The sequence below is a fragment of the Trachypithecus francoisi genome, unplaced genomic scaffold (genome assembly GCF_009764315.1).
Source record: "Trachypithecus francoisi isolate TF-2019V2 unplaced genomic scaffold, Tfra_2.0 Lachesis_group3, whole genome shotgun sequence".
In the NCBI taxonomy this organism is placed as follows: domain Eukaryota; kingdom Metazoa; phylum Chordata; class Mammalia; order Primates; family Cercopithecidae; genus Trachypithecus; species Trachypithecus francoisi.
Window position 1 is genome coordinate 27859161 of NW_022681468.1, and position 12627 is coordinate 27871787.

The 12627-nt window shown below is 43.9% G+C and overlaps 1 protein-coding gene across 6 annotated transcripts in view; it reads right to left on the reverse strand.

The window, feature by feature from the left end:
* The window catches only part of LOC117069250 (neurexin-3-beta), a 1234533-nt gene that overhangs the window by 577730 nt on the left and 644176 nt on the right, over positions 1-12627 (reverse strand). Inside the window, exon 1 of one of the 6 annotated variants that reach the window (XM_033187258.1) lies at positions 7264-8398. The exons of 2 other annotated variants lie outside the window; for them this stretch is intronic. In XM_033187258.1, coding sequence (XP_033043149.1) covers positions 7264-7510 — 247 coding nt within the window. In that variant the 5' untranslated portion in view covers positions 7511-8398. Of the gene's footprint in view, positions 1-7263; positions 8473-12627 lie in introns of those variants that run through there. 3 more of the 6 variants (XM_033187256.1, XM_033187254.1, XM_033187255.1) reach the window with 3 other exon arrangements.

The following is a 12627-nucleotide window of genomic DNA, read 5'->3' on the forward strand; positions in this document are numbered from 1 at the left end:
TCCAAAATGTTGTCAGAGTATTTCTTTGAGTCCTCTCTTTTCACTTTACTAAATCACTGAGCTTCTAAATGATTTGCTGTAATATGTTGGTCCACGCTAAAATTTGCTTGGCATGACTTTCTACCTAACCAGACCATTACCAAAAGTTACAGGCTGACTTTTGTCCCATGCTGTGTTCTAGTGCCATAAATATGAAAATACAGTAAAGGTTTTCTCATTTACATTTACTCAGAGTACTATGTAAGTGAAATAATTTCTTGTAGGCAAAAAAGTGTGTATATAGATAGGAAAATGAGGAGAAACAGCAGCTGCATATTCTTTTTTTTTTTTTTTTTGAGGCGGAGTCTCGCTCTGTCGCCCAGCCTGGAGTGCAGTGGCCGGATCTCAGCTCACTGCAAGCTCCGCCTCCTGGGTTCACGCCTTTCTCCTGCCTCAGCCTCCCGAGTAGCTGGGACTACAGGCGCCCGCCACCTCGCCCGGCTAGGTTTTTGTATTTTTTAGTAGAGACGAGTTTCAACGTGTTAGCCAGGATGGTCTCTATCTCCTGACCTCGTGATCCGCCTGTCTCGGCCTCCCAAAGTGCTGGGATTACAGGCTTGAGCCACCGTGCCCGGCCAGATGCATATTCTTTAAACACAATCTACCAGCCAGCAAATGATCAACATTGAAGCTTCTCTTTGTGCAAGGAATTCAAAGAGGGCAGCCTTATGAAAATATGTCTCATAAAATATTTAAACTGGACACATTGGTTTACAATGTACAGAGCACAACTTGTCTAATCTCTCATACAATTTCTGTGATATAAGTAAACTATTATTATTGCTCACTTTAAAGGTGAAGAAATTGAGTCTCAGTGAAACCAGGTGACTTATTCAGGTTCACAAAGTTTTTTTTTTTTTTTTTTTTTTTTTTTTTTTTTTTTTTGAGACGGAGTCTCGCTCTGTCACACAGGTTGGAGTGCAGTGGCCCGATCTCAGCTCACTGCCAGCTCCACCTCCCAGGTTCATGCCCTTCTCCTGCCTCAGCCTCCCGAGTAGCTGAGACTACAGGCGCCCGCCACCACGCCCAGCTAGTTTTTTGTATTTTTTAGTAGAGATGGGGTTTCAACGTGTTAGCCAGAATGGCAGGTTCAGAAAGTTTCTTAGTGACTTAGTGTCTTAGAGACAAAGTTTCTTAGAAGCAAAGGTTGAAGGCTATTTCCTCAAACCATAGTTGTTCCCACCTCACCTAACATGACCCTGTCCACTAGAGCACCATTATTATTTACCTATTATCATCATGAGCATACATTTTGAGCACAGAAACAAACAAAGAAAGGTATTCACTTTCCCCAAAGACTAAATGCTTTGCTTAGGATTTAGAACAACCAGAGCGTTATACATAACATGGTCTCTCAATCATCTCACCAAGGTTCATAACCATGTCATAAAATAACAATTTACCTCATATTTGTATTTTCAGATGAATTTTCAAAAAATAAAATTGAAGAGAAAAATAATGAAATTGATGCTTATTTAAGTAACGTATTTTTCAATTGAGAAATTTGAAAATTGAAAAATGCGAAATTTATACTTAGTTAACCTATATTTTTTCTCTTATTCACCAAAGGCTGAGAAGTGAAAGTAGTTGGTAATTTGTTTCTCAGGAAAGGCAAAGAGTGAGCAACTGTAGTTCATAAAGGAGTCAATGGCAGGGGTGGAGGGTCTGGCTCAGAAGGGCAGCAGGTCTAGGTAAAGAAAGCATTAATATGTGGACATTAGAGCATGTGTCTGCAGTCAGACAGAATCAGTCTACGTGCAAATAAAGATCTGGACTCATTCACAGAAGATAAACTGAGAAGAGTGCAAACACGTCTTCACTGAACCAATAGCTGTTGTTTTCCCCATATATGTAAACACAGCATTACCACTTAGGTCACTATCTTATGAATTTTGTAAATTGCAACCATGGTCACTGAAGTTTTATTTTTCTGCTGTGAAAGTTTGAGTCCAATGGGGATTCACTAAACAGTACAGCTTTACTTCTTTCCCAATAACTTGGTGGGTGGGCGGGAGGGGGGGCGGTGAGGAGAAAGAGCATCAGCGGCTGAACTGTGTCTCTTCAAAATTCATATGTCAAAGCTTTATTCCTGGTACCTCAGAATGTGAGTGTATTTAAGGACAGGGCATTTAAAGAGATGATTAAGTTAAAATGAGGCTTTTAGGGTGGATCCTGATCCAACCGATGGATGTCCTTAAAAGAAGGGAGAATTTGGACACACAAAGAGACACCAGGGATGCAGGCATGTAGATCAAGGCGAGACCCTGTGAGGACACAGTGAGAAAATGGCCATCTGCAAGTCAAGGAGAGAGATGTCAGAAAGAACTAAACCTGCTGACACCTTGATCTCAGACCTTTACTCTCCAGAGCCTTGAGCAAACAAATTTCTGTTGTTTAAACCACCCAGTCTATAGTACTTTAGTACTTTAGGCAGCCCTAGCAAACTGATGTAAGGAGGAAAGTATGAATAAGTTCAAGATTAATCTTCAGAGATTTGCCTCCCTCCCTGATCACCCAGAGTTCTAGTGAAGCCAACTTCTTCAGGGTTGATAAATTCATTTACTAAAATGTAAAATGAAATACACTCCTCTTTTAGATTCAAAATCTGAGGCAAAAGGAATCAAGTTCTTACTGTAAAATTTCATCCTGCAGCCAGTATGGGCAAGTTTTTTGTGTGTGTGTCTTGTTTTTTGTTCTGATATCTTATCTCTCCTCTCTATGATATAGCTGCCCCTACTCCACACCACCCAGTGATCCATGTTGAAAGTCCTGAATACATTAACACTAGGATATTATAATCATCCCATGGTGGTCTCTCAAGAACAAATTAATCTCCAGACCCACCACTTGCCAGTGAATTTTAGAGAAGAAAAACAATGCATCTAGAGGAGCCAAAGAAGGAGAAACCAATTTAATTAATTCATCACCAAGGCCAAAGATATATAAATCTTATCATTTGATCTGTCAACCAACAGTATGAATTATTCAACTCCCCGAATCTCAAGAAGGAAGGCATAAAGTGGTTAGAAAGCAGCTGGCTGAGCAGAAGAAGGCACTCAATAGATCAAAGCAAAACAAGCCTCCAAGACTGAAAAAACTTTGAGGGTGGATCCCTGGGACAAGGAATGAGCCCAAGAAAGACTCCAGGATCATGTGTCACAAGTGGGCCCACCACCACCACTTCTGCTAAGATGGTTTGAATAGGACATTTATACCCACTCCTTTTCACACACCCTGGTTTCTGAGCAAGACTTCTTCTTGCAAATATATTGTGGTGTGTTCCCTTTTAAAACTGAGCTTTCCAAGAGTTCCATGTCCTCAACTAGTCCCCACAAGTGTCTACAGAGGCAGGAAACTCTGCTGTTTTGTAAAGGATAACATTTAAGCTACATACAAAACCTTGAATCCTTAGAGAAATCTGCCTTTAAACTACAAATACTGAAGCATTTTTTAGGCAGATGTACATTGGAGATTTTTTTTTGTTTGTTTTCTGTTTTTTAGTAGAGACAGGGTTTCCCCATGTTGGCCAGGCAGGTCTCGAATTCTTGACCTCAGGTGATCCCCCCACCTTGGTCTCCCAAAGTGCTGGGATTACAGGTGTGAGCCACCGTGCCCAGCCACATTGGATTTCTTAAAGGTGAGAGAGAGGGAAAAAAAGAATGAAAAAAATATACAAAAGCTGCTTATGTAATTAAAGTTTGGTAAACAAATATATTTTACCATTTATATATCTGTAATCACTAAACTACCTTGCACTTTGATTAAAAAAATGATATTTACATACGGAAATAAAGCCAAAGATGAAAAGGAACCTGGAGGGATATTTTAAATAACAGGATAATGTAAACCTTCATTTTATAAAGGATATTTTGATTTTATATTAATTTGGCATGGTATTTGGATCTCCACCCACTCCTTGCACTTTTTAAAATATGGAAGCATATATATATATATGTATGTATGTGTGTGTGTGTGTGTGTATATATATATATATATATATGTATATATGTATATATATATATATATATATATATATATATATATATGCTTTTGCAAGTATTCCTAGCTGAACACCACAATGTCTTATTTGGTTCTGTGTCTTCAGCAGTAGCACACAGCCTGGCACAGAGTACGTGCTCAATGAGTATTGACTGAATGACTGGTGAACAGAAGACAGCATGAACGTGGGGTGAGGACTCTAAGAAAATGGGGAAGGGCCTACTAGATTCCCATTAAGAAGAGAGTTAATCCCATCCTGAAACACAATCCTAATGTGAGACACTTTGCATCACCCCAGATAAGTGTGGCCTTAGTCTCCCTAATTCACAAAGAATCCCAGCATCCTCTAGGCTGTCCTGGGATAAAGGCTTTAAGCAAATCTATAATATAAACAATTTTCTAAAGCTTGGAACCAAGCACAGGCAAAAGCGTAGGTAAAATATCAGCTATTTGGAGGATTTCTGTTTCTTCCATCTGTCTTAGCATGAATCCCTCTATAGGGCTGGATAGCGGGGAAAGGGGGTTGGAGCACCAACTGACGAACAGCAGCTTTGAGGACTTTGGGTTCTCAGGAAATGGGCAAGAGGAGAGCAAGTGTAGTTAAAAAACCAACAATCTCTTAAGTCCAAAGAAGATTCTTGGACTTAAGGCTCTAGCTGTGTTTCATACCAAAATCAAGGGCATTTACTTCTTCACAGACAATAGAAAGTATTGCCTTTAACTCTGGAATAAGATTGGCAGTAAATCATCAGTAACAACCATCAGTCTCTTGGTGCCATGCCTCCTACCACCTCCACCCAAATTATTTTTTAAAACAACTGCTGTTCGCTAGGTCTTTGTCTTGTACTAGGAAAAAGCAAGTGTACACCAAGTAAGAATAAGAAGTGCATTAGCAAAGCTCTGTGGGGTCTTCTGGTCCTTTTAGTTAGAGCTGCAAAGGGTCACAGCTTGGGTGCAGAATGGGAGACAGAAGTAGGGATATTTTGTTGATTGCTGCTTCTCTTGATTTTATGCTCAAAAACACCAATTTAATATGCAAGGAGTCTACTTAATACAGATGCATTCACTCTCCAAGCCCCAAATCAATGAGTTGGGACTTCAGGATGGAAAGAGGATTCTGAAGAGTTGAATTCATTAGCTTTCTTATCTCAGCCATGCCAGACCCTGGAGTTCACTGTACTCTACAGCTCTGGTGGGTCTGAGGGCCTTTTCTGGGGTCTCTAGCCATTTACTTACTTTCTTCTTATTTTCCATCACACTGAATCTTATCAGCTGTAGGTTAATGAGAAACCAGACTGGGGACCAGTCAAAAAGATTTAAAGGAGACTGAGCCACTGAGCGACCGATCCTGAAGAAATAAACTAAATAAAGGATCATGTTTAACCTGTGCAAGTCTCAACCCCTTTATGAGAGAGAGAGAGAGAGAGAGAGAGAGAGAGAGAGAGAGAGAGAGAGAGAGAGACTGACTCTGACTTAGGGACCCTAGGGAAGTACTGCTCTGCAAATTCCATCACTTACTAGTATCTACTGTAACTGTTTACATCCCGAACAAAAGACGTCAAGACCCTGCCATCCATAACCTCTAATGCATAATCTTCCTCTCCCTGCTGATCATTTACAATAATTAGCAAAAATTAGCTAATTATCTCTGAGCATTTCCGTGTTTAATTATGGCTATTAGTAATAGTCTGTCTGGCTTCCCCTATCTCCACTCCCCTTTTTTTTTTCTGTCTTACCCACTCCCCCCAGTCCCTCTCCCCATTAGGAGCTAAGTTTCCATGTCAATGAAATTGCTTTTTTGGTGGTTGTGGCTCTTTTCTCTCCTAGGTTTGTTTGCTTCTTTCTTTTTTAAGGGAGCCAACACCAGACCCAGCAGAAGTCACAGAGAAAAGAGCCACCAGACCAAGATCAAGTAATCCCTTTTTTTCACCATCCCCCTCCACCAACCTTACAAGCTGCAAGCTGCTTGACAACTCCATCAAATAAAATTTGAAGACAGAGTCAAAAAGAGCCAGAGTATGTGCTGGCATTTTCTCAATGTGCTTCCACTTCCACTACAGACAGCACAGAGCAGAAGCCCAGGGCTGGGAGGCAGCAGGAAGAATCAACTTTCCGAATAGGGTCTGGATGTTATCAGTCTTCAAAATACAAGGGCAGGAACCCCCCTAGTATGGTTCACGCTCATGTTCCCTGGAGGGCTGCTCCTGCAGCCAGTCTCCATTTCTGTGTGCCCTACTCTCCTTACCATCAGAGGGGAGTGCATAGTAAACAAATAAAGAAGCTCCTTTCTTTAGAACGGTTTACTACAGCAAGCTCTTACCTTAGCTGCAGACATCGCCCTTTTAGAGGCAGCTGGCTAAGAGCTGAATATCATTTTCAGAGCCATAGATCTCTTCCTTCAATAGCTATGTAAGGAGGGTTGTTTGGAGTAAAACACATCATACCTGTATTGTGTGAACAAGCCCATCTCTGCTACCTAAAAATGAAATAACATTTGCATACATGGGGAATCGAAGTTACTATCATTTACACTTGGGTAAATGATAAATGAACTTAGCCTTATCTTACATATTGCTTCCTCACTGATAGCAATATTAGATGTGTAGTTTTAGAGATAGTTGCTTTTTCCACTAGACATGTGGACAAACATAAAGCTGCCAAAATCAACACAAATGGCCACGGGTTGTAAATTATATTTTCTGCCTTCTTATATTCAGCTACTTTTCCCTGACCATTATCACACAGGCTACTTTATAACAGTTCAATCAACTTCAGGCTGAAAACCTGATTCCTATTGTCAGCTATTCCCACTCCACCCCCACTAGTTCCCAAGCAAGCCCACAGCAAAGAAGGGTGAAAGCAAGGTGAACGAATATTTCTCCAAGTACAGCATTGGGACTCACCTGGTAAGTTGCCTGTCGCTGTAGGGGTGGAGAGAGTAGTAGAAGGTTGCAAAGAGAGTGTGGTGTCTGTGCATCTATGAATGAGGGAGCGAAGGAGAAAAGCCTTTAGAGAAAAGTGGAGGTGGGGGTAGGGGGCTAGGGGCAGAAAACACTAACCTTTATGAGAAAGTAGAAATTTGCTTCCCTCATGGACATACGATGCTTTTCATCATTTAATTTTTTTTTTTTTTAAGTCTCTTCCCACCTTTGACACTACCTGCAAGGCGAGTGGGTTAAGGAATTGCTATGCCCCATTAGAAGGATAAAGAGCAGAGAGACCTACCGTGCCCTCCTCGAAGGGAAACAGGGGAGCGATAGATAGAAATAGGCACTGAGTGATGCTTGCTGCCATGGAAATGGTGCTCGTGCTGAGAGTGAGACCCCGGCGAGGATGAGGTGGAGGAGGAGGAAGCTACATTAGAAGAACTCCATACAGAGCTGACGATACATCCCCAGAACAGGAACCAGATCCCAAGCGTCCAGGCCGGCCGGCGAGGAGGGCTCCGTCTCGCGTGGATTCTCAGGTGCATGGTCAACGCACGGGACCACTACAGATGGGCAGTTTGAATTCCAGCCAGTGAAGAGTAATGAAGTTCATGATGCCCAAGGGCCCATCATAGCAGGAGGAAGAGTTGCCAGAATTTGGGGAAGAGGGAAGCAATATGCGCTTTCAAGACAATGATGAATCAGTTAGAGAAAAAAAAAAAATACTACTTAAAAAAAAAAAAAAAGATAAAAGGCAAAGCCCCTTCTCTTTCCCGGGGCTGAAATTTAGGATGCCAGAATCCTCCCAGGTATAGCAAACTTCCTAGGGAGCCCCGGCATGCCACGCATGTCAGGGGAAGACCGGCGCGGCTTCCTCCGGATCTCTAGGCACCGCGAGTCTGATGCCTTAACTGCACACTCCTGGGAGCCACACAGGAAAGGTGGTAAATTAGAAGGAAGAGAAGGAGGCAGCCCGAACCCCAAGTGGGTTCAGGTGAGTTTATCCCAACATCCAAGGAGTTTGAACATTTTTATTTTCCTGTTTCCACTTCCATGAGATGCAATGCAGAACTGCCAGGCAAAAGGGGGCTGCAGGTGGAAGAGTTCTTCGGGTGTTCCTGGGAGTCTCCGGGGAAGGGCGCGAGGCTTTTAACCCTGCACGTGCTGAACTAGCGCCACGGAGCAGCCGCCGGCTTCCTGGGTTTCCCAACTGGATGAAAGGCAGCAGCAGCAGCAGCCACCGCAGCCAGAGGAAGAGAACAAGAAGGACTGGAGGGAAAGAGGAGAGGAGGAGGAACCCGGTGAGGAGCAGCCACCCAAACCAACGTGGCACGGGGTGGAGGGAGGTGGGTGGGCGAAATCAGCGAGAGCGCAAGAGGAGGTCCCTGGCAGGCGGCAGAGGTGGTAGAGAGGCTGGCGGGCGCCTGCGAAGTGCGCGGACCAGGGAGGCACAGGTGAAGTGAAGCGAGGAGTTAGGGAGCCAAATTCACAAATGGGCAAGTCATATGCAAATAGCGCACTCCCGAGAGCAAATCAGTGCAGCCCCAGCTCTCTGCCGAGGGACTGGCTGGCTCCGGAGGAAGGAGGGGCCAGAGCGACCCGGAATCCCGGCCCTCCCCATTCAGGCACAGGCTCGTATACAACCGCGCGAGCCTCCAGCACTTGCCGCCCGCCCTTCTCTCGCTCCCTCGGCTCCCGCCCCGCCGTGTGTGCGCGCGTGTGTGACACCGACAGACCGACACTGCACCTTCTTTATCACCCGTCCCCTGCTCCTCTCCCAGGCGCGTGTAACCAAACTCGGGCCATGAAAGCACCTTTTCGCAATTTGGAAGGAAAACTAAGGGCGGCGGCTAAGGCCGAAGTAGCTCTAAATAGAAATAAAAATAAACCCCTTGAGTCAGCGCGAGCGCTGGAGCTGCTGCACGCGGTGGTGCCGCACGCGCGCTCCTCCCCGCCTGGCGGTGGCTCGGGCGGCCACTCTCCAGGCGCGTGTGTCTCCCGGGGTTAAGATGCCCAGAGCCTTACCCGCAGGGCGAATGATGGGAATCTGAGTCCGGACTCCCAAAAGTGAAGGTGGAGTGGTGGCCCGGGTACTCCAAAGGGTGAAGGGCTTCGTGGTTGGCAGCCCTTCCGGAAGGTGGCTGCCACCCCCGGTGATGGAGAGGACACTATTGGGATTCAAAATACAGAGGTTATCGTCCGCGCCTGTAGTCCTGATCAAAAAACTTCAGAAACGGAGAGGGCCTCGTTGGCTGGCTCAAAGAGAAGTGAGGGGCCTGTCCGGAACCCGCTGCAGAAGGGCTGCCCCAGGTGGGTGAAGTCCCCTGAGCGCTGGGCATCAAAGACAGCACGGTGTTTACCTCAAAACTGAACACGCAGGGGAAAGCCAGAGTGGCAGCACCTGTCCTCTGTCGTGGCCATCTGTGACTCCAGGAGGGGACTGACCCAAGGCTCTGCCAGGACACGGTAACACTGTGGACCAGGCGGCATCCACCCCTCCACTATGTCTGATGCGCAGGAAGGACAAACCCAACAAGGCTGCCCTCTCAGTCCAGGTCGTTGTCCACACAGGTCTTGCTAGCTTTGACTCCCTCCTACCATTCACCTTGGGTAAAAAGCCCATTACATTTGCAGGGAGGAAGGGGAGGTGAGTGAACAATACCTACTGGTTAAAACATATATATGTTGTATTTAGGAGGCTTTTTAAAAAGGAGCTTGTAGCACCTATTATATACTCCACTCTCATTTCAAACCCCCTGAGGATAAAGAACAAGGATTAAGACAGCCCTGTTCATCCTTGAGATACCCCAAGGAGATATTGAGGAAATAGCATTGTGTCTCTCTAACAGACAAAGATACCAAACCTACAGAAAATTTGCCTTCAAGGTCATACATCAAGTCCATTTCAGAATTTATGGTAGTGAATTGGTATTCTGGTTCTGAAATTGGTATCCTCCAAAAGCTCCAAGCTGCTCATAGTAAATGATGCACAGTCACCCTAACTGCCCTGGCTCTCAGTTGTAAGAGTGATCCAGGATCCACAGCCTCCCAGGAAATGGCCCTCTGACAAGGTCTTCCATACCTTTTGGTGTGCCCCCACCCACAGTGTCTTAAACCAGGAGCATGTGCTCAGTGACACCACAGCAAGGGGAAGGGGTGGTTTATGGACATTCCATTGAAACCTCAGTTTCCTCCTCTGTAAAATGAGGGAAATGCCTCCCTCTCGAGGTTGTTGGGGGTTTAAAATTAGAAAATACACAGTATCTGGCACAGCACCTGACAAACAGTGGCAATATTCTTTGTCCACTAGAAAAATAAGCTGAAGCTCTAAAATGGTGACGTACAGGTTAAGTACATGGTTAGGGTCTTATGCTATTAATGCTAGAAAAGCCAGAAAAAAAATCTTAATATCCTAAATATCCATGATAATTTCCCCTCAATTCAACCACTCCTCCATTTAGTCCCCAGATGGATTTCCACTGTACTTTTGGCCTTAAGCGGCCTAGAGGACTCTGCTTACCCCTAATGCTTCAGCTCCATCTCCTGCCACATGCCCCATTCCTTGCTACTCTTTAGTTCCCCAGGTCTTTCTGCTTTGATCGTGGAAAGTTCTTTCTCATCCCAAGGCCTTTATAGCATTGTTGGCCCCTTCTGTCTGGAAGGCTTTTCCCCAAGATTTTCATGTGATGGGTACATTTCAAATGTCACCTCCTCAGAGACCCTCTCTGGTCCTCATCTAAAGTTGACCACCACCCTTGAAAGGCATCCCCTCCCATTACCTTGTTTTATTTCCTTGACAGCACTCTCCATGTCTGAAGTTATTTTATCTGTATATTTGTTCATAGTTATCTCCTTAAAATGGTCATCAGCTTTCTGAGGGCTGTATTCTGTGTGTGTGGAACAACAGGTAGAACATAATAGGAGCTCAGTAAATACTTGCTGAATGAATGAACTCAGTGAATCAATTGCCAATCTCATACTCACGTTTTCCTTATGCCATTAATTTTGCTGATGCATTTGTCTGGTTTTAGCAATGTGAATCCCCAGAGACAAGCTTTTCCAGGCTTGATAAACCGACTACCTACCCACTTACTGTTTTCCTTATTTATTTATTTATTTTTAAATTGGCACTGAGCATTGGAGACTGCTTTGACTTCATTCTGAGGATGTGTGGGAAGCTTAGATGGACCTTCCAATTAATTCTCTGCTGGGCAATAAAGGGAAAATAAATCCCTAATGCGGTACAAAATCTGGAAATGCTGCTGGTGCATCATAGCTGGAACTATTCATTTCACTTGTCATACTTATAATTTATTTATTTAGTTTTTGCCAAATGTCAAAAGAAATCACCATGAATTTCAGTAAGGGTGATTCCATTTGGGGACACAGTTAACTACTGAGAAGAGTCTTCAGAGGACAAATGGAAGACAGGTCTATTTTACTTCTTCCACTACAAAAAGACAACCCCGAATTATCCTAATAAACTGAATGTCCCTCCAACTTACCCCACTGTTCATTTTTTCATGTATTTCTTATCCCTCCTGCCCCTCCCTCTAGTTAACACATTCCTATTTGGATTTCTTTTCTGAATCCTATTCTTTTTAGGTCTTTTAGAGCTTACATTAGTCTACCACATTAAATACATTTTTAAAGATGTTTAGCTGCAGTGATACTTTCTAAATACTGCCTGTAGCTAGAGTTCCAGCTGAAGGATTTGTCATCCCTTGTCCTACCATCAAAAGCTCTCCTCTTCCTCTTGAGTTGTCTTTTCTAGTAAGTCCCTTGAGTGACAACACTTGGGAATCAAGTGTACAGCTACAGGATGAAAATGAGAGTCCACTTTTAAGATAGAAAAGAAGAGAAACAGATTTAGAAACACTATGCTCACCCAGATTTCAAGTTGAAAAATATAAATAATTTCACAGGAACAACCACGCTTAGCTCCACTTGAATAACCCCCTCCATGGAATCCTAACCATACTCTTTGGATCCTGAAATGTCTAAATGGAATACAATTTTTAAAAACCCCTTGATTACTTCAGGCTTAGAATTGATATTATAAACCTTCTCCTCTTGCTGTTTAAATGTCCCCCACCCCGTCGTCACCCTGCTAGAGAATGTCCCAGGGTAAGGTGTGAGCATCTTTACCCATCAGACCCTTTGTCTTGTGTTGGTCTGTGCCTCGGCTGCACGACAGTCTGGAGATTCTTTGGCTTCTAAAATAAGCCTTGTGATTGTATTTAAATGTGTCAGGCATCAGGAATCTAATGCAAAGTTGCTCTGTCCATCTGCTTGTTTTCTACAGTACTGTACATTTTATCTCTCACAGGCCTCTCCTCACTTGTATAGACTCTGACTTGCCACTTTGCTGCCAGCAGGAGCTACCTGTCAAGTTGTTCTTCGCAAGCACATCTCATATGAACTGCACAGAAACAGGCAGACCAGAAAGCATCAGAGCCGCCTGTTTCTGTGTGAGCCCTAGGCTTTTAGGCGAAGACCCTTTTATTCCAAATATGAAGAGTAGAGATCCTTACTTTCTATCTCTACAAAGGGCTCCAGAAGGCAATTTAGGGAGAGAAAAACAAACAACTAAACTCTCATAATGTGAAATGAAATAAAAGTCCTGAAAAAATACTGGGGACTGTTAACATGGCTATAAATA